The 22,957-nt window shown below is 43.2% G+C and overlaps 1 protein-coding gene across 1 annotated transcript in view; it reads right to left on the bottom strand.

Moving 5' to 3' along the window:
- VEPH1 (ventricular zone expressed PH domain containing 1) overlaps window positions 1–22,957 on the bottom strand; it is an 82,995-nt gene that overhangs the window by 1,582 nt on the left and 58,456 nt on the right. Inside the window, exons 11-13 of the mRNA XM_014945814.1 lie at window positions 20,677–20,811; window positions 15,064–15,181; window positions 3,919–4,055 (exon numbers count right to left, since the gene is read on the bottom strand). Coding sequence (XP_014801300.1) covers window positions 3,919–4,055; window positions 15,064–15,181; window positions 20,677–20,811 — 390 coding nt within the window. The remainder of the gene's footprint in view (window positions 1–3,918; window positions 4,056–15,063; window positions 15,182–20,676; window positions 20,812–22,957) is intronic.

Below are 22,957 nucleotides of genomic sequence, written 5' to 3'. Positions count from 1 at the left end.
GTGAACTCATTAAAAATGTATAAATGGGCGTTCAGGTGAGCAGTTTAAGCCCAAGGCCCCCATTCCTCAAGAATATTTATGTTTCTCCTCTTGAGCCTTTTTTTTTTTTACCAAGAACAGCAAGGTAGATTTTCCAAAAGCTTTCTGTTTCTATCATATAGGAAAGGTCTGGACTGATCTGCGTGAGACTTAGGGGTTAATTATTTTGCAGGAGCTGAGCAGGAGTCAGGAGAGGCGTTGGTGTGGGAACTGCTGTCTCCAGAGCTGCTCTCCCATCAGGCCAGGTCTGAAATGCAGGACCAGAGCTGGCCAGGGAGACTTCTGCAAAAATGTCTCAGTCCTTCTGGGAAAGAACCAGGAATATTTTACTGTTCCAAGGAAAAGCTCGTCTGAAAAGACCATCTGAAAGAAGTCCCAAGCCCAATGACTGTGCTTCCTCTCTGGAATTTGATAGTCCCTCACCTTTACCACTGATCTGCCATTTTTCCACATCCATAATGAATACCCAGGATGGGATCTTCTGTGTTGCATACATACCTATTACTTATGTAGTTACATATTACTAATGTAGTCAAGGTTTCCTACATTCCTGAAGTGCCATAATCCCTGGACAATCCCCTCCTTTCTGACTCAAAAAAGCATTTAATCCATCTCTGGACCAGAGCAGTTCTCCATCAAGAGAGGCTGTCATGAACCCATCAGCAGGGCCAGTGCTGGGCTGAGCACACAGACCCCAGTGGGACACGGGAGGTCCCTGGACTGCGAATGGCAGCGACTGTGCAGAGCCATCATCTTCCCAGCACATCTCCATCCCCTGGCATCGCTGCTGCTCATTCTGGGATGGGCCATTTATTTGTCTGCCTCATTTATTTTTTATCAGGCATCCCATTCCAAACCTGAGAATTTTTCTTTAAATCAATAGTTTCTCACTGAGACGTTCAGTTCTGACCAAATGACTTTCCACGAACAATGAAGTTCATCTCCAACTTCTCATGGGAACAAATATTTCCAGAGTCATCACTGATTCCTCCTGCACAACCACAGGACCACAGCGGTGGCCCACCCTCCCCTGCTTCCACAAACACCAATTAAGGCTTTATCAACAGTGGCTCTGCACCGATATCTCACCTGGGATTAACATTTTATTCCAGGAAAATTTTATCCCAGAAAATGTGAAGCAATGATAGATGCAAGAACCAAAACTTTGCACCCCATGAGCCAGACCCTTAGACTTAGAAGCCTGTCTAGCAAAAATGATATATACCCTTCATTACCACACAATGTTTGACCCCCAGTTGCTAAAGAAAATTGACTGTACCCTAGGCACATTTCCGTGAAGAAGTTTACCACACCACAATTTTCCAGGAGTTTAGGATGTGGCTCGCTTTCAGAACTCTTATATTTTGGCTTTCTCTGGGCCATACAATTGCTTACACAGAGCAAGTATTGTCCACATGGTTACTCAGACAAAGGGAAGGTTCATGGTGGGGCTCCAGGAATAATCAGGCACAGCCAGCTGGCCATTTCACAATACTTCTTCTGTGTTAGGTTTGTATTTTTAAGTGAGCAGCGTGTAAAGCCCAAACACCCACGCAGCACCCAGCCCTGCTGCACAGCACCAGAGATGACAGGCAGAGTTGTCATGCTCAGCCAGGAGGACACCATCTGGCCTCGAAGACCACAGCAAGCACCAGATGAGGCTGGGCAGATGCCTCCACCATCACTTTTGCTGGCCACGGCCTGTGGCCCCACATCTTGCAATGCTTTTGGCACCAGTACCCAGCCAGCGAGGTGTGGGGCTGGTCCTCCTGCTGGGCTCTGGAGATGCCCAGGAGTGGATCTCCTGTGGGATCTAAAAGTCACTCTTTTATTGTCCAAACCACTTCTGTGAGGCTTCATTCCTCCAGACCTGCTTAAAGGGCGTAAAATTTTCTGTTTGGTATCTGCAATAGTCCACCCATGGCATGTGTGCAACCTAAATTGGTGGGCTCAGGGTTGCTCCAGTCTCCAAGCAACAGTTAATGGCAGGACTCGACTCTCAAATTTAGGCCAAAAATGTAGAAGTAACAGGATATAACGGACCAGCTCAAAAGACTGATTACCCAGGTGCAATAACCCCGCTGCTGTCCCTGGGGGCTGGATGCCATCCTGCTCGGCTGACAAACCAGTCCAGGTATTTGTGTTCAACATTGGGGGAAAAAAAAAAAAAAGCAAAGAAGCCTCAAGTTTGTCGGTTAAAAAGGGACCGTTAATCAAGATTACACTGTTAAACAAAATCTGCTGTTCAACAATCTAATCTGCCAGCGTCACCCGCCTGCCACGCGCTGCACATTCCCCATGTGAACATGGGGAGCACTGAGAATGCAAATCCACAGAGGCAATTTCTGCTCACTAATCACATCCCAGGAGTAATCAAGGTATTCTGATGTGCCTTATGCCTGGCTCATTTGGAGACCTAATTAAAGCCATTCCGTTAAATACATTTCTATAAGCCAGTTGACTTGCTAAAAAAATGACAATTATTCTGACACTCTTTCAAAAAGAAACATCAGCCAGGGCTGAGCTGCAGCTGTGGTACACGTATGGATTCAACTGGCTTCAGAATCTCCACCAAAACACCAGAAAAAGTCACTAGAAAGTAAGGAAAAAGCTGCTTCATGGAATATTTGCTTTCAGAAGGACTTTACTGTCCCACAAAAGGCACATCTTTCTCCTCGGCAGGACACCCTGTTGTATTTCCTATAGGAAGGGGCTCAGGGAGCCATTTAAGAAGCTTAAAGAGCTTTACTAGGTTTCTGTAAAAATAAAGATGATTTACCAGAAATATTATGGTTTGGCTATAGTTGGAGGATGCTGCTATTTTTGGATTGTCATCTAAGAGAGAGCTCTTGTAACAAAATTAAATAGTCTATTTTGTACAATATTTGATAATTCTTACTGTGAAAAGCTGAAGAAAATTAGTTTCTGCTAACTGAAAAGTAATAACTAATGAGGACTGGATTCAATTACCTGCCCTGCTTTGCCCTGGGGCACACTTGCCCTATCGGTATAAATTTCAAACAATTTCACAGAAATTTCAGCAGAATATCTCTGAATTTAGGCGAGGGTAGAAGTGAAAGTAAAAAACCTGTGTTCCTTCGGGAGAAAAGCATTTTAGCATTACCTTGCTTTAAACACACTTGTATTTCCTGCACAAATAACACCAATTATAATGCCGACATCTCAAGAACAGTTATTAATGTACAAAAGCAGCCAAGACTTTCAAAAGTGGTGTACAGTTGCTTGATTTTGGAGCCTGTCCTGAGGTGTTCAGAAAGGCCTGACTTTCCCAACACGCTGAACATAACCATCTCCCCACGAACACTGCATGCAAATTGGGGACCCAGAAATCACAGCTCACTTGCTGCACACTGGCTGTCGCTGCTACTTACCTTGCTGTCCCGTGCCATGCCCTTTGCAAGTGGAAAAAAGATATTTACCTGAGCAGGATTTATTGAATTTGTATTTATTCAAGGAAATGCCGAATCATTGGTCAAGACTGGAAACTGTTTTTTAACCCACTGTAATTCCTTCAGAAAACAGAAGCTTTTGCACTACCTGAGATGTGCGTGGGATGCCTCGAGGCAGAGGGGATGATGCTCATGCACAGGTTATCAGTTAGCAGAGGATAAATTCCTGAGCCACGGGTGTCACAGTGATGAGCCCTGGGCATTTATTGCCTGAACAAGCCAATCTAATGCTCTGAAAAATCTCATGTTCTTGATCCAGAAGGAAAAATATAACTAAAGCCAGTGAGCAACCCCGTGGCTGAAGCTGGCCATGTGGCCTACAGAGACCACTGGCAAAGCTAAGTGGTAAAAACCTCTGGGAAATGGTGGAGGGAAAGAGAGAAATCAAACTGATGATTGTCTGACTTACGGATTTTCCTTTCCGAAAAAGCAGCTGGTTGCCAGCCAGAGTGAAGTAGCGAGTTTTCCACCTTTTGATAAACTTCCACCGGACTTGCTTCTCTTTAAGCTTGCCTTCAATCAGAGGTTGGCCATCCTGATTTACAACTGGGGAGGTGAACATACAACGAGGGGGTTATTTCTGTCCTCCCTTCACCCCAGCCAAAAACCAGGCTTTTGCTGCGATGCAGAAAAGGTTTTTTTGCAGTTTAGCTGTGTCAGCCCCAAGACCACATTCCTCCTGACCTCAGGCATTCAGCTGACACTTTGGAAAGACATTTCAGCCCTTAGTCATGTTTCACTTGGGAGGCCGTGCAGATGGAGCTAACAGCTCAGACTCCCCTGCCCATCGCTTTTGCTATTCCCTTAGCCATTGCGTTCTTCTCCCCACTGCTGCACCTCCCAGTTGTTCCTCAGCCCTGCAATAACAACTTAGAATTTCAAGCAATTGAAGACAGGCATTTATGTCATCTCTGAGGCTCTAATCCACACTACAGAGTTCAGTACAGTTGTATTTCTGATGTGCAGCATTTTGGATAGGAGTATTTTGAGAATATCCCTCTCCATTAACTGCACTAGTTGATTCATTGCAGCAGCAGCCCTAAGGAGAAGGAATCAAGAGCCAGAAGTGGGATGTCCATGTGGGGCTGAGGAACCAGGCACCATCCCACTGGAATGATTGCCAACCTCTCATGGGTAAGTCCAGCCCAGAAATGGGACATTTTGTGAGAAAGGGGTTGGTGAGTCCCAGGGCTTTGTCTCCCAGACATGACCCTTCCCTTCCTCAGCCTCCCAAGACACAACTCCTTCTTCCCTTGGGAAAGGGATGTGTTTATTATCAGCCCACCCTTACTCACCAATAACCTAGCCCTGGGCTTTGTAGAGGTCACCCCCTGTTACATCTTTATTATCTTCTCTAGTTCTCTCTTCAGGAATATTTCAAAAGTCATTTAACATTCACAGTCCATTTTGTAGAAAATAATTCTTACAACAAACCCAGAGTTATCTGTGTCCTGTCAATATCACAGCACTGACTGGTTGGGAATGTGATGTTTTCTATCACTTTTGCATTTCTAAAATAACACAATTTATTTTGACATCTGGATGGCCAAAGGCCAGACCAACTCATGGTTCAGCCCTCAGGGACCCAGTGCCTGTCCCACTCCCTCAGGAGTGGTCAGGGTCTTTTCATCATGTTACCCATTGAGGACATTGATGTTTTTACCATCTTGTGGCACAATTAACTTAAAAACTATTAGCATGTCACTGGTGTCAATAACACTCGCCTGTACCCTGGGTGGTAAGAGCTAAAACGGCATTTCTGCCACACGCATGGATAAATGCCATCCTTACTGAGCCTACTTTAAACACACAATGGGCAACTCTGCCCAAGCTGAAGATGAGGAAGGAAGAGAAACACACAAGCTCGTGTCCCCCTGATGACCTGCGCTACAGCACGTTGCCAAGAGTAATCTAAATTGTAATTAAAAATACATATGTACAGTATTGAGTCCAATAACCCTCATGACTGTTATCAGCGTGGAAGCAGGAATACAGGCACACTTAGCTACCTTACCTTCAGCTCAGCCACTTCCCAGTCCATTCATCTTCAATAGGTGGTCTGAAAAGTGGCTTCAAGTTGCCTTAGAAAAATAACTTACATTTGTCACTATAGATTTTCCTTCAATCAATTCCCTTAAAAATAAAAACCAAATAAAGTCTCTAGGAAAGGGAAATAAACCGTTTTTTTCTCTTATTGCAAAATTATTGCTATATTTAAAGTTACTTGCAGAATTCCAAGCACTGTGTGAATATGAGGAAGCGTCTGGCACTCCCATTTACTGTGTGTTCATAAGGTTGTGGCCATCTCTACCACCAGCCCTGTGACCATGGTGCTCACCTGTGATCAGTATTCACTGGCACTTACCTCAGCTGGAAGCGTGTGAGGATTTGGGAGCTGGAAGAGCGTTCCCAAACCTTACACACAAAAAGGAATTTTCTAGTACAAGAAAAGCCCAGCAACCAAGGGGACCACCATGGGCTTTAAACCATGACCGCAGAGCAACCCGAGCCACTGCCCTTCACAGGAAGAGCAAACAATTTAAAAATTCTCTAGTACCACAGCTGGGTTTCTTTTTCCTTTCTCTTCTATTTTCACACTGATAGACAAGACATGATGGATCAGATAGGCTGAAGAGCAGTCCAAGGCATAAGCAGCCTGAGAATGGAGGTTTTTTGATGTGATGTTTGATTTGGAGCCCTTCCCAGCATCTGTCAGATGGTCAGTTATCCTCTGGCTGGCTGGACTTACATACCTTAGCATGAAAGTTTATCCAGAAGTGCTTTTGCTTGAAGATGTTTGCTATTGTCTGTGCCTGAGCCTTTCAGAGCCCCGAACGCAGTAGGTTGGTGTGATGCTGAGGACTCGAGGTGAGTTGGGTGACTGAGCACAGCCACCAAAGAGAGCACCTGGGGTTTCAAAGGCTTTATAGCTTTTTGGACACGTACATCTCTTCACTACCTCCTGTCTAGTACAGGAAACCAAACAATGCAAACACAATGCGTCAGATTTAGATAAAAAATGTATTTTTTCCCCAGTGTTGTTTATACTGGCAGAGAGGCAGGCTTTGGGGGTCTTCAGTGTGTACTATTTCAATTTCCTCGAGAAAGGCTATAAATATTTCTGTCTTTGCAGATAGGGAGTTTCTGGAAGGAGATGGACTGAATGAAGAGGGGGGTGGCCAAGTTTCAGCTCTGACGGGGAGCTGCAGCTGTGATTTCCATGATAAAACCAAGGTCAGGTTTCTGCTCCTCACAGCCCGTTGCATCCCTCGCTCTTGGGAAGATGCAGCAGCTCTTCCCTGTGTATCTGCATGCTGGCACCGATGCGTTACACCGCCCAACCTGACACAGCACAAAGTAAAACAGAGGCTTGCTTTCTCCCTGCATATTTTTTGTCACTGTAAAATGGCACAAATTTACAGAGAAGCTGGTTTGGGGCCACACCCACTTCACAACACGCTCATTAGCAGGACAGAGCCTCATTTTACAATGTGCCCCTCAATAAAAACTTCGCAATTGTGTTAAATATTGTTTTCAGAACCACTGAAGATAAACATTTTCACTTGTTTTAGAGATTTGCTTAACTGGCAATCTCTTCTCCCCAGCCTGTCAGAGAAGCGTGGCTAGGGTGGGGGCTGTTTTCAAATAAATATATAGTTTATGAGAAAATTGCAGAGATGGAACCAAGAAAATGGCGAAGCTGAGGGGAATTAGAGTCCTTGGCCATGAGGACTTTGTGACATGCAGTGATGTGGTGCTTCTGTGATAGCTGTGTGCTGCCTCCATGCCCCGGCCAGCTGCTGGGGATGCGCATGGGAATGGGCTCTGGGGCTGGATGTTACATCTAAGGTGGAGCTTTTTAAACCCTCTGCTGAACTGGCTGGGCAGAGGGGGATGGAGAACACCCCGGGGAATCTCCCGGCTCCATGGCAGGGAAAACAAAACAGGACAGCCCAGACTCCATACATCCCTCTTCCTCCCTGATGTGGGTTTCTGAAGCACAGGTCCAGGGCAGATGCCTTTGTGAAGAAGGCTTGTGCCATGCAGTCTAACTGAATTTACCATCATACAAAACACCTAGAATTTCTTGCCAAAGAATTGATGGCAAAAAAATCCTGCAGAGGCACACTCCCCATTTCCTAGACAAGAGAAAGAGCATCCTGTGCAAAGCTCCCTAAAAACAACTAACCCTGGTCAAACAGAGCAAAAAGCAGCTAAAATCCAGCTCACACAGGCAAGAAAGTATCATCAAATGCCACTGAACAAAAAAATACCAGGGAAAATAATCTGGTTTGAGCAAGGAAAAAGTTGGGTTGGTTTGTTGGGTTTTTTCCCAGTTAAATTTGTTTCTGCAAACAAACCGTGTCCATGGACCATCAGACTTGAGGGGAGTATTGGCATTTGGACCTGAGCAGGATCGTGCGGTCATTTCTGCCTGCAGCTGCACTGGTGTCCTTTAGAAGGGACACCATCTACTGGCAGTGGTTTTGTGGGGGAAACACGTACAGGGAACAGAAAGGCTAGTTCTCTTTCTAAACAGCTTTCTGAGACTGTATCGGGTATTATCTGGCATTTCTACAGCTGAGATTTGCTGGGATATCCAGAATGGTCATCCTTAAGGGTCATTCCTCTTTGGGAGCTGAGCAAAAGGACAGACCCCTCAGGTCAGCAGCTGCCTAGCAGGTCTGAGTATAAAGCCTCATGCTCTTGTACCAGCCACTTCATATTCTGGTCAGTTTGTTCCTCTTTTATACAATCAGCATTATAATTTGTCAGATTTGTGAGAACAGATAAAAAGTTTTAATTTTTTTATAATTAATTTTAAACAGCATCTAAGCTGATATTTTGCTTATTGTGCAAATGCCTCATCAAATTTCTAACTTGATATATGGGGTAATATCCCTGTCATTCCCATCATTTCCATTCACATGTGCATTCTCTTGGTGGAGGATGTTTTGTCGCCACAAGAATATGCAGTTTGGCGCCAGGAAATTGCCATCCCAGTAGCATGTGGGTGATAATAACAGGGCACGGCTCTGCATCGTCTGCCAGGAGGAAGTGTCAGAACTGCTACGACAAAGTGTACCCAGTGAGAGACAGTGAGCAAAAAACTGTGAATCTGAGAAACTCAAACCAGCAGCACCAAGTACCAGGCTTTCCTGGAGTGTGCGTAAAAGAAAGAAGAGACAACTTCACTTCAATAAAAATGACTGAGATAGGACAGGAAAAGATTTTTTACTCCTACATGATAACCATAAAGACTTATTATTATAATGGTCACTGTAACTTTCAGAGCATGACAACAACTGTATAAACATCTAGATACAACAAAAGAAGGACTTGATATGAAAAGACAATTGTTCAGTGGTTGGGTCTTGTGCATCTATCTGGCTCCTGGTCCCACAGGAGCGGCTTTGATACCAATTCCAGTGCAGTAGGAACATGCTTTAACTCAAAATAAGAAGGTGTAAAGTGCAAAACGTTCAGAGACCAGGAGATACTGAGATGGTTGGCAGTCAGGAATGCAACATGAGAAAGGAAGCGAATGTGCGACTTTGGCCTAAAGTGGATTTTTATGGCCAAAATATTTCAAAAACAGGATTTACTAAAGAAATGCTGATCTCTCTTTAAACACGCGGTGGCTGGAAGCAACACTAACAGAGCACTTCTCGTGTACATCCACAAAGAATCCCATAGGGAATTCTGATGTCAGCTTCCAAAGTCTTTATAATGAATCTGATGCCAGTATGTCTGAGGGTCTGATTAGAAGAAAAAGATTCATGAAAGATAAGAATGAAGCTCTTTTCCAATATTTTTCTAAGTCCTTTTGCTTATTTTCATTGCAGTTAACTTCACAGAATCACAGAATAATTCAGCTGGAAGAGAGCTCAAGGGGTCTCTCATCCAACCTCCTGCTCAAAGGAAGGTCACCTGTGGGGTCACGCTAGGTTGCTCATGGATTTATCCATGCAGGACTTGCAAATCTCAACAACATCTTTAGGCAAGCTGTTTCAATGCTTGATCATCCTCATGGTGTGAATGTTTTCCCTTGTAGGCAATCTGAACCTCTCCTGTTCCAATTTATACCTGTTATCTCTTGCCCTCCCACCACACACCACCGAAAAGAGCCTGGCTCTGTCTTCTTGATGACCTCCTTGTAGTTATGGACAGACTACTATGAACTGCCCTATCAGCTCCGCCTGCACCAGCCCTTCTCCCTGTCCCTCTTCACAGGGCAAAATCTTCAACCTCCAAACCTCTTGGTGGAGCCTGTCCCAATCCTTATTGGGATTTTACAGGTCACCACTGTAGCCATTCAATACCTGCTGTGTGCAGAGCAGGAGAAGGGCATGGAGCTCTGTGAGCATGGACATCATGAGTAAATCCGTACTGCCTCAGAAACGCAAAGCTTTACTCTTCTGTCTGAACTCTTCCAAATCCAAATGCAGTAGCTAGCGACCCCCATTTCTTTCCATGGCAGAGCAGTGTTATATGAAAGCAGTATCTGCCCTACAGTTTGAAGATTGTTTAAAAATGCAATCAGCTGCCAATTGGAGTGTGCACATTCCTTAAACACATATTAAATTTTGTCTAGTTTTGCTTCCTTCCTATTGCATGAATAAGGATAAATAAAAAAAACTTCAGAAAAGTGATACAAGAATGAGTTAAGATTGATCTTTCACATAATTATTAATATCACGGGAGACTAATGAAGTGTATTCTCCTTAATTTGCCCAAGCAAAAATCAAGATGTGACATTAGAAAGTCTACAAATAGGGATTTTCTGTGTAGCAGGGAAGGGCATAATGTGATGTGGTGTTCAGAGACAGAAATTACTGCCCATTTTAACAGTGTGGTTAAATTACTTGAGCAACAGCTTGGGCATGTCATGGGTTCTCCTTTAGTTGGCTTTTAAAAATCAGGTTTAGACATCTTTAGAAAAATATGCAAAAGTAATACAGATCAAAGAGAAAACACTTCTTTGATATAAGCATTACCGGACTAGATTCTTTGACTATTGTTTATAGAAGGTGAAACTAAGTGATCACATAATCTCTGGGTTTGAAATCACTCTGTGTGGTGGTATGCTGGCATGTATGATGAGATCTTTAGCTTGGAAAAATGGAGCTAAAGGATTTAAAAGGTTATATTTGTCATTACCTTTTTTTGTTCTGCAGAACACACAATAAAGCTACAAATATTTTCCAAACTCAAAATGAAAAAATATTTACTATAATATCCATTGCTTCTTAAACTATCTCAATATAGACACTAACTCCAAAATCAATTTAACCCTGAACAGTAGCCATTGATGTAAGTGTCCATTGGAATTATTTTCTATTAATTATATCTTGCTTTCTTTGCAGACCTGCAATGCTTCAAGCTTTAAGTAGTTTGGGTACTGAATAAAAAGGAAAAAAATCTTCCTAACTCTTCCTAGATGAACTCGAGACAGATAAAAAACAAAGTATTAAATCTTGCATTTGATGAAACATAAAATCATCCACAAAAATTCAGTCCAATCATGAATGATCTCAATGATAATAAACTCCTCTTAACTTGAAAGAATGGAATGTGTGGGTGGCAAGCAGACAAAGATAAATGCAATTAACCTAAGGGAATATGGATTCACTCTCTCTCATTAATCATCACGTTTGGTTTTGTTGAAAACCTGGAAAGGACACATTACTGAATGCCACTTTTTATAATTTTCAAGCAAGTATTATAGCTGGGATATTTCAGTTCACTAGATAATCACCACTGCTAGCAAAAGATAAATGTATTCAGGAGTTAATATGGTGTAGGCTATTCTGAGTGAATTGCTTTTTTAAAGAGGAATTCATAAGAAAACCCTCAGTTTTACCCGAATCATTGCCCACGGGCACAATGTCTCTTCTGCAGCCCACAGGGATTACTGCAATTTCTTTGTAAGCTTCCAGAATGGGGAATGTACTGCAATTCCCTCTCTGGCTATCAAGTGGTTTTACTGAATTTTTTTGTGCAAGAGCTTGTGAAGCCAACTGTCAATACAGGAGGTTATGTTGAAATGAGGCTCTTAAGAGCCAGCGCTTCCTAACAGGAGGCTCACGCTGCATTTACCAAAAATTTCAAATGCTTTGTATCTGTGCTTGAACAGTTGTCATTTAAGAAAAAATAATAGTGTAACCTGGTTTTCCTGGTTCAGAGACCAGGTGCACAGTCAGGGAAAATATGTGTGTCTGAGCAGATGAGGAGGATTGTGCTCTTCACCCTTGACTCGGGGTGGCAGGAAAAAAAACAATTTGGGGTAATTTAACAGCACTTTTGGAAATGTGTGGTTGTATAAGAAATGCTTTGCAATGAGAAGAATGCATGACAAATATTCCAGCTTTCTCTGGGTTAATTGCCACTTTGGGTAGATCCACCTCATTGCTTAAGCATAACTGCCTCTTTCCTCACAAACTCAGGCTCCAAGTGCAGTCCAGCTCCAAAAATCCTCCCAGCTACATCCGAAAAAACCCATCATTGATCTGGCATCCTACAGCAAGACTGAGGCTTTAAGGCATAATGCTTTCCTAAGTCTGGAAGATAAATGGCATCTTGCACCATGGCATCCAAAAAATGCAACAAAACCCAACATTAACAAAAACCAAAAGGCAATAATAGAAAAAGAATTTGCCTCTGAATTCCTTCTTTAGGAAGAATTTGGTTGCTAAACAGCATTGCTGAGAGGAAGAAATTACTTTCTTGTCTTTCAGAAGCATTTGAGATTCCAAAGGGTCTGTCCACTGTGGAATGAAAAGAAAAGATGTTTTACAGCCTTTACGTTTCTTACCAATTCAAGGAGACCTCTGAATCCGTTTTTTTGTGTCAGATCTTATAAACTGCAAAAGACCCTGGAGTCTGGCCTGGGGAAAAGTCTCTCACTCTGGTATGACTTTTCCCAGCTGCCGCAGCTCTACATCACCAATACTAAGGTGAATTTGTCATTCACCTACAGATTTTTATTCCATTGAGCACTGACTTCCACACTCCTTTCCTACACCTGAGCTTTCATATGACCCATTCAATACTTTATTTTCTTGGTCTTCTAAACTTTTAGAGCTGCAAAGCAAATCCTGATATTCATAATGTGCCTTTCTTACAAAAATTTCTTTAAACCGAGACAAAGAGAGTAATTGCTCATAAAAAGGACACATCCTGTGCCCTGTTCCTCCTGTTTCTGACTATCCTCAAACACATCCCTGAACTCTCAGTCCTAGCTCTAAAACAAAGGGGATTTTCATAGATGCTGACATTAATATGCTGACATTAAGTCTTCACCACTTCTCCTGGGCTATGGCTGCAGAGACAGCACGGTGGCTGGGCAAGGAGGAGGACAGGCTGGATGGGGGAGAGGCAGGTGGACCTCTGAGCAGTGATAGCCCCGCAAACACCAGGCACCATCCTTGGTTACTGCAGTGCTCCTTCCAGATGTCATAGAATGATAGAACCATTTTGATCGGAAGAGACCTTTAAGACCATCAAGTTTAACCCTTAACCCAGCACTGCCAAGTTACCACTAAACCATATCCCTCAGCACCACATCTACATGTCTTTTACACACCTCCAGGGATGGTGACTCAACCGCTTCCCTGGGCAGCCTGCTCCAATGCTTGAAAACCCTTTTGGTGAAGAAATTTTTCTTTATATCCAATCTAAACCTCCCCTGGCGCAACTTGAGGCCATTTCCTCTTGTCCTATCCAGGCATCCTCCATGCTCTTGAGTACTCATGGTACTCAAGAAAAAGAAAGCAAACTCTCTAATTATTACATCTGCTGAGAAGGTAGCATTTCACTTAACACCTTAATGCTATGTTTGCATTTTTTCCATTGAACTTTAGTTGATATCATACAGATACAAGCTAGATAAAAGGTAACTAAAAAAACATTATTTGTTTTTCTGCTCCTAGAAGAGGCAGTATAATTCAGAAGGGCCTATATAAGTACCAGCATATAGGAATGAAAATCTGATTTGTGCCCAGGGCTGCTGTGGAAGCTCCTGTCCCCCTCCACAGTTTGGGGGTGATGTGGGCAGCCTCCCCTTGGTCAGCTGGCTAAGTGCTTCCACACATCTCCACACAGAGTGGATTTTGGCACTTCTTGGGAAGGACAGAACTGCTCCTGGCAGCAGAGCCATGATGTTGTGCCACACATACCTTCCCACACCACATCCTGCTTCCAACCCTTCTTAGACCTCTCCTTGGAGGACATGGCACTTTGGAAGGAAAGCAAGAGGGAAACAAGGTGTCAGCTGTCCTTTGATGTCTCCAGACTAGTGTCATCAGCAGAACCCATGGCATCCAGGAAATGATGCCCCCTGCCAAGGATATCACCCCCAAGGATTGCTTTTGCCACCTTCATCTGGCCCGTTTGCTCCAAGACAGCTGCCCTACCAGCACCATCAATAGGTTGCTACAAACACTCTGCTTTTTGAACTAGTTAAATGTCTTTGAACATTCAAAACAAAGCTCTTTCATGAAGCTTTGTAATTTTAAGCAAAAATTCCTTTTAGCTTGACTTACATCTATCACTGATGTGATGGACAAACCACAGAGAGATTATGGTGCTGAGATGAAATTTCAGCTCAAAGCGTGATTTCTTTTGTGGTTGTTGAGTCCCATGAGAGTTGTGGAAGGAGGAATATGGTCAAACACCCATGCAATGAGCACGGGCAGCCCAGCCTGCAGCAGAGGCTGTGCCACTCTTGCAAAACTTACTAAATTCAGACTTGATGAACTATAAAGAGATGCTAGCTGTTAAAATAAATAGCTGAAACAGCCATTTATTCAAAGGCTTGGCCAAAATATGCAAAATTTTTGGCCATAATTGTGCAGACTTTTACAGAGTGGCAAAACCCATCCAGGGCCATTCCTCTAAATTTCAGTGCACTGATCTAAAACACATGGCTATCAGAAAGCTTCAGAAAAGTGGTCACCAGTATCTTTTACCTGTGAAAAAGCATATTTTCCACTCGCCCTGTTTTCTAATATAGCTGCAGTATTATGGCTGTTGTTAAGCACTGCCTTGTTCCTAAGAAGATGTGTATTATGGATTCAATTATACTAAAGCAAATAATTCTAAGAACAAAGAAGACATTAATCGGGTGTAAGATCTATGCCAATGTTCCCTGACATGTGGCACCTGTGCAGCCTCCAGAGGACCTGGGCTGTGGTCCAGCAGATGCAACTCCTTTATCTGGACACTGCAAGATGGGTGCAGATCCCTCCCACTCCCTAGGGATTAGTAGTCATGCAGATTTATGTGCCTGCATTAATTTTGGATTGTATCCCTCTAAGCATACACCAAATAAGGTTTGTGCTTGACGCTATATCTCACCAGAGATGCTGAGACAAGAGGAGTTTAGCGGAGAATTCCAGTTAAAGTAGACACTGCCTGTGCTGTGCTGGAAGGTTAGCTTTCCCTTTTCCCCAACCTCTGCCACCATCACCAGAGACACAGAGTTATCTGTGAGCTTGGCTCCATCCTCCACCCACCACACACAGCCCACCAGCGATGAAGGCAGACTGCTTACCTGTTGCCTTTTCAGGGTTATTGCACATGAAGCACTGCCAAGTTCCAGCTTCCTCGCTGTAGCCGAATAAATCAAAGAACCTCACTTCTTCCAGGTGCATCTGCACGTGGTCCAGGTCCTAGGCAAGAACAAGAAAATCCAAACTCACTCACAAGGTGAACTGCTGCACAGTTAACAGCTTGTAACCTGAAATCACAGAGGGATGCACAGCGAGCACCGAGAGTCCTCTTCCGTGTGTCTCCAGTGGGCAAACAACCTACCGGGGCAAATGTGCTAAGCAGGATGTATCTCTCTTTCTCTACCATGAGTAGCAGCTAAGATGTATATTGATATAGATATATAGAGATAGATACTTAAATAATAAAACAGTCCATAGGAGGCAGAGGACTGGTCTGGGGTGGTTTTTTTTTGCCTCTTCAACATTGCTGCCAGCAGCATGTTCAGCAGTCCTGCCCAGCACATCTCCCACCAACTGAACCACCATGATTACCTCCATCTCTCTCTCAGAATTTTTTTCAATGATCCAGAAGGTAGCGGTCTCTGGTAACAATGCTGGGGACTTCCTCCTGTCCACCCAGAGCACCCATCAGAGCAAGAGCTAGTAGCTGGGGACCACTATCTTTTTTCTTTTTTCTTTTCTCTTTTCTCTTTTTTTAAATGAAAGAATAGAGGCTCTGAACCCAGCTGCCTGCATGAAGTGCTAACACAAATGTTTAACGTGAACGTTAGTATGAACATTTCCAAAAACCCAGCAACAGCAGGGCTGATTTGTCTCACGCAAAACACACCGAGGTAAAAGTGACATTGCTCTGCAAGTGACAAGCCAGGGAAGTATGGATTATGCATCTGTAAAGTAAACTGAGTGTCTGACTTGATCAAAGAAACCTAGAGAAAGTATACTTGCAGCTTCAAGTACGAGAAAAGCCAGAGGGTATTATTTTTGAGGCAATTAATAATACTGTATAATTCAGTGCATTTTAAACGCTGCTATTTAATTTTAAAACAAATAGTGGTCTCCCAATTAAACAAACGTTGGTGTAAAATAACAGCAACCAAGTTACTCACTGCAAACACAAAGGGAATTGCCAGGACCACTCGGAAAACACTCCTATTTATTTGCACGGGGTCTCCATGGATCTGCAATGCCACATGCACCAACCCAAAGAAAACACGGATTTACGCAGTGAGTGGGGAAAATACCTTCCCTTGCCAAGGACATTAGTTCAATGCACTGAACAGGGCTGTGCAGAGGATGGAGTTGTCTGATTCAGGCCTTTTCAGACAAGCTTTAATGAAGGAGAGGGAGCAGGAGGCTGGCTGGCTCAGGGAGACCTGGCAAAACAACATCCCTCCTCCCCAGCCTTTTTTGACCCAGAAAAAGGCCAGGAAAGTGCTGTTTTCACAAGAACCAAAACATCCAAGACCACTTCAGACCTCCAGCCACCACCCTGGATAACAAGCTCAGCTGAGCCAAACACTGAGTTTTAAAGGCCAGGTTGGATGGGGCTTAGAGCTAGCTTGAGCTAGTGGGAGGTGTCCCTGCTCATGATCTTTAAGGTCCCTTCCAATCCAAACCATTCGATAATTCTATGAACAGGGGCCTGGAGGCCGTCTCCTGATGGCTGTCTGGAAGAAAGACAGCAAGGCAGAATTGGGAGCACAACCCATGACCTGAGGAGCTCCAAACAAAAGGTTTTCTTCTTCCCTTTCCAGCAAGAACATGCAGAGAAATGGGCTTCACAACACATGGGAAGATAATGACCACACGCTGAACGTCTTGGACACACACTGGCTTTGCTTATTGCAGGCAGCAGGCCCACAGCCCAGCTCTTTCCACCATCCTCATGTGGGAGATGAGCGACCAGGCTGCACCAGGCAGATCCCTGCACCCAGTGGGCTCCCTTGTAATGCTCAACCATGCAATTCCTCACACCTCCTGAGCCTGTTCCTCAGGATCAGGGCTGCATCCGTACCTCTGCACAGTCAGCCTTTGGGCTGCCCTGCCCCAGCATGCTGAAACGGGTTTATACTGGGGGGATCATGAGTAAAACTTGATTATTAATGGCTTTTTATAGATTGCTGAAGTTCTCATTTTCATCCAAAGAGGAATTCTATATATTTGAGGAATTCAGCTGGCTTCTGTGCTGTGTAGCAGAAGCGCTGTGCAGCTTCTTTCCATATTTCTCCAGCTGGCCCATGGGTGGTAGATCTGACCATCTGAGGCTCTCTGCCTCCATTCAGGCACTTTGTGCATGGTGTGGGATCCTGAGCAGATCCTCCCCGGGCAGGAGAGCCGAGTCCTCAGGAGGAACAGACCACACCAGCCACCCAGGGTCTCCTCCCCGTTGCAGGCTCCTCAGTAGAGGGGCAGATGTCCCTGCGAGCAGGGAACAGCAGAGCAGATCATGGCCAGCAACATGTCCTGTCCCAATGTGCCCTGATCCTCCTCCTGCTGTGGCATAAACAATGCAAAATAAAGATGGTGCTGCTCTCAGTGGGTCTGTGCAGGACATGATTCAGGCACGTGAATCATGCTGAACAAAAAGCCTAGGAGCTTCTCCATCCTGGGAAAAATCTCTTAGTGGCTGCAATGAGCCAACTCTGGACTGAAAGAGAACAAATATCACTGAAATATCAATGCAGCAATCTTTCTTTTCCACTCTGTACTCTAGTACGCTTGAAATAATCTGCAATAAGCCGCTTATTTCAGGAGGGGAAGTACAGGGAAAAAACCTAATTGGAGAGGAGAGATTTATCTCATCCCCATGCTCCATCATCTTGAAAACTTCAGTGACTCCATTGTGAAAACCTAGCACTTCTTTCTGCTGCATAAACTGAGATAGCAAACAAAGGAACAGGAAGAACAGAACTACCAATGGCTGAAAAATGTTAATTATTCTTTTGCAAGGCTGCTCAACAAAAGCCTCTCTTAAGGCATCACATGGGGCTCGTAAAGTAGTCACCATCTCACTCTTCTGACACAGCATGAGTCAACACAAAGAATTCAGCAACGAGCTCAAAACCGGCTTAGTTTTTGTAATGTGGCCTGCATGTACTTTGATAAAGAACTATGAAGCAACCAAACGGAAATCTGTAGGGATGTACATCTGGAAATGCTTTATTTCTGGCACATCTTAAGCCGTGTTGTATAAATATTTTTTGTGGCATGAACAGGCTGCCCAGTGAAACACAACATGCTTTCTGTAAGCCAGGTATCCGCTGCAATTCCTTGCACAGGCATCCCGGGCCAAATTCAGAAACCACTTACAGTGATGTAAATCTCAAAATATTTCTCAGAATTTACTGTGGAATAAATCATTGATGGAACAGATTTTTCTCCAGGTTTGCAAAATGTTTTAGAGTACATATTAGGGAAAAAATAATCTAAATTCATTTACTCTGAATCAGCCCCAGGGTCACAGGGCAAAAGCGGAGTGATTGCAGAGCAGTGTTGCAGCACGGACTCCATGGTGGTTCCTGTGGGCTGCGGGGGGTCAGACCTTCCCCACGTGCTCACAGCACAGAAATTTCCCAGTTCTGATAAAGCATTCAGACATTGCTGCCATGTGACGCATAAAACTTAATACAAAATGTAATACGGGATGCTGACATTGCATTTGTATCAACAGATTTCAAGATATTTTAAACTTAAAAGTGCTATGCTTATTGAAACAACCACACCCCCATAATTTTGCTTCCTGCACTACTGGTACAGGAATAAATATGACAACTACAATAATTTTGTCAAATCATTCACAATATTTCAAGTTCTATTAGCAATGGGAAGAACTTCTGAAATGAAAATTTCCAATTACTGTAGAAGCTGAGTCTGTCAAGCAAAGGACCGGGTCGTGCTGGGAATGCTCCAGTGAGATTTTTGGGGGCTGTAAAAGGTAAAGGAAACCTGCCTTATGGTAGGCCTAGGTCTCACTCCCAGAAAACTCAGAGGGACTTTTATCAGTAAAACAAATGGAATTGCACTAGAAAAAAACTCAGGTATTGGATTGATAAGGAAAACCAAAACAGAGAAAATAAATCCAGCAGCACACTGCAGAGACCAAGACTGAATGCTAAAGTCTTTTACCGTTTCAGATGTGTTACATCTGCCTGACTGTCTCCAGCCTCCGAAGGCTTTTAGACAATCTGCAGCTCCCAGAGTTTCCAAACTTCAATTGACTGCTTAATTCATTAAATCAGTAAAGATCAGTATCTCATCTTCCAGCTCTGCTATTTTGGGAACTCAAAGATACTCTTACTGTCATGGAATGACGAAAGTTCCCAAAATAGGCCAAATGCTAGTATCTGAGCAGTAGTAGGATTATGCAATGGATGTGCTGGAGACTAATCACGTTTCTGGGGTGTTGGATGTTTTGTAGACTTTATGTGCACCATGTGCTACATCTAATCCTACTCATGAAGGCATGCTCTTCCCTAAGCTCTTTATTCACCCCAAACTTCTTTACACTCCACCAGCTCCGACTTTTGACTAGTAGATCCTGGCATGGACTCAAATATTGAACAGAAAAGCAGTTCTAATGCCTTCGGATGAGTCAGGCTAGGATTTCAATAGCAGCCAAAATACTTAGTGCAAACTCCGCTGTACCTAAGTGAAACTGGCCCATAAGGTGGGTCTCAATGTGGGGATCCCCTACTACTTTTACAAGCCACAGCAGGAGTTCCCACTTCAATGCAACATTATCTCGGGGGCTCAGAAGGTGTTTCTGACAAAACTCCTGTTTTTAAATCAGCCATGACCTTAGTAAATTAATCTTGTTCAGTCAGACAGCTTCATGCATACAATATTCTGAGAGAGAGTATTTTAAAATCATGTTTGACAATTCATTTCATCCAATTGAGCTGGATGGAGATGTTCAGGAATAAACAGATATTTGTTTTACAATCCTACAGCGTCCTTTTCCAAGAAGCCTGATTAATAGCTTTGAAATAGCATTCGCTGAAATCCCAGAGACAGTAAACAGCTTTGAAAGAGTAATCTTTTAAACTGATGGGGGTAACTAATGGTGCATGTGCAAATGATCATTTCCATAATATGCAAGTCTGTGTTTAACTAGGTGAACTTCCAAGTGGCTGCCAAACAGTCCGCAGTGGCAGCTAATCTGAATCTAGAGTTTGAAACTGTGAGCAGGAAAAAATCCATATGTAGCATCACTAGTTTTCATCACTTTGGGAACAATCCACATGAAGCATGTAGGAGGGGGTGGAGAACGAGCCTGGAGACCTTTCAAAGCACAGTGCAAAACAACACTGTGTACCTTCTGTGGAGGCTGAAAATATAGTGGCTGGTGAAGGTTTATTCAACCACCCCACAAGCTGAGTGCTTCATATAAAAGGGAGGTCAGAGGCACGCACTGTGGTTCACCATATGGCCATCCAGGAGAAGAGGACTTGGCATGTCAGTAAGTGCAAATGCTCGGAAGATGCTGGAGCTAAGGGAAAGATGGGGAAGGGGCAGGGAAAGGGGTTTTGTCTTTCACAATTTTAGCACAGAAAAGACTTGCTGTAGCTATTGTACAGGTCTGTGTACAGCTGTTCTGAAGGTCAGGGCAAAGTTATTTTACCATTATTTTTTTCTGAGAAAAAAAACAAGCTTACCTTTTGGTGTGGAAATGTAGACTGGATCATGGCAGTTTCAAAACTGTGTGTCCCCTTGAGCTGTGTCTTCTCCCACAGGGCCTTAAGGATTTGCACAGAATTACTCTGTATGGACAAAGGTTCTGCAAACAAGCTCTGAAGAAAACATTGAAAACAGAATTTCAAGCATTTTTTACTTGGCTATTAACAAAGAGCATCTTGTTCTTACAGTGGCACAGCCACACGAATAACCAGGGATTAGTTCATTTCTTTATGGGAGTTACTTTGAGTCAATATGCACACAATTAGAGAAATCCTCAAATATTTCATTTCCTTTGGGGCTTTTTTCTTTATTGGACGTCTTTAAAGTCTGTGGCTCACCAATGATTATCAACTACAACTATTCATAGCAACTTGTATGTCATTTTTGTATTGAAATGCTAGTTTATCACAGTGTGCGCAGCACTGGCCTCTCTGAACCAGGTGTGGGTCTCAGTGACACACATCTTTTTGGAAAAGACAGGTCATTTAAAATTAATGCCAAGAGATGCTGGGCACTGCTGCAGGGTTCTATTTGGACCTGGCTGCAGCTCTTGGTCCTTGCGTGGGGAACAGTAACCGTGCGATGTTTGCGACTGCACCAAACAGACAGCAGGAAGAAATGCAGGAAAAAAACAACTCCACAGAACAAGTTCAACACAGATTTTGCTGGCAGAGTACAGGAATTTTCAGTCCCTGAACATTCACAAAACAAGATGAAACCTGTGTTGCGTGCTCCCATCTTCAAAACTCCCTATTTCAAAGGACAGCAAGCACCCAACCTTATCCTGCCTTCAATTATTCTAGTATTTCAACAGCACGAAGTTCTCCATTATATAAACTGCACACAAAGTCAATGTTACAAGATCACTACTGTGGCTGAGAGAGCTTAGCATTTCTGCCTCTACTGTATCTGCTAAATGATCTTGGAATTAAAAAATGCAAGTTAAGACTGCACAAGCGAATCTGATTTTCCATATTTCAAGTTATTTGATTTCGCAATATGAACAATGTCCTTTTAACATAGGTTTCCTGGATGAACGTTCCTTCTTCTCTTTCTAAACAGCGAGCCAACAATCCTAATTGCACTGTCTGGCACCCGACTGACACAGACACACTTCAGTCAGACTCAACCAGGAATTTTGTCGTGGCCGAGGCAATGCATTTTTTCCAGCTAAGCTGTCAGAAACAGCCAGATCATTTTGTACAAATTAAAAGGCAGAAGCAGTCAGCTCCGGGCAGCCACTGGCATGAGAAAATGGCAGCCCAATTAGTTCACGTTTGGCAAATTTATGATCAACTCTAGGGAAGGTGTTAGAAAGGGACCCACCAGGCAGCCTGGTGCTTGCTGATGCCACCACAGCAGCGTGACACTGTCCTGCCTGATGAGGGAAATTAAACCATAAATCATATAGCACTAGAGAATGATTTTAATACATTAATCTGTGAAACTAAGCATCCTGTCTGTCAAATAACCTCTCTAATGCCACCCCTTACTCTAATTTTTTTTCCTTTTGTTAATCATCACTGAACTGTAAGACAATTTCTCAGATCTCCGCTGACATAGGCTTCTCTTCCTACCGCCCTGCACTATTTGCTATATCACAACTCCTATCCAAGGATTTTGAAACATGATATAACTATTCACTAATATTTTTAAAATTAAATAGAAAGTGGGGTCATGAAGCTAAGGATCTGTTCTGGAGACCTGAGAGAAAAAGTCTCTACTCCTCATTTTTACTTTAGCAGAATGCAATGTCAAGCAGAATATGGAGCAACTGGCAATATGGCAAAAAAAGGAGTAAAAATACAGTAACTGGTATTGAAATCTTCAGAAACTGTATATTAGTTGTCTGTCTGTGGATCTAGGACAGATCCGCAAAAAACTACATTTTTATCCCTAGCCTTTCATTTAACTCATTATTAGCACACTATAAATACATTTTATGTCAGATTTATCTCGTACAATTTCATAGGCTTAAATAACATTATCCAAAGGCTGAATTTAGTGCCCTGTATTTAATTTAATAATAGTTATATATACAGTATTTAAAAGCTTTAGGATTTCAAACAAAAGAAAAACATAAATTATCTGACATTAAACATCATGGTGATGCACAGCAGGCTCAAACTCTCAGTGCAACACAAGAGGAATCCTTTTTTTCCCATAAAAAAGCATATTAAGTGCTGCATTTACAGCATGTTTGCAAAGACACAAACCAACTGCAATGCTTCGGGTCTGGTCCTGGCAGCATGGGGGGAT

Source organism: Calidris pugnax, unplaced genomic scaffold (genome assembly GCF_001431845.1).
Source record: "Calidris pugnax isolate Ruff unplaced genomic scaffold, ASM143184v1 scaffold111, whole genome shotgun sequence".
Lineage (NCBI taxonomy): Eukaryota > Metazoa > Chordata > Aves > Charadriiformes > Scolopacidae > Calidris > Calidris pugnax.
The sequence above is the reverse complement of the archived record's forward strand: the minus strand, read 5'-3'. Positions and strand labels throughout refer to the sequence as shown.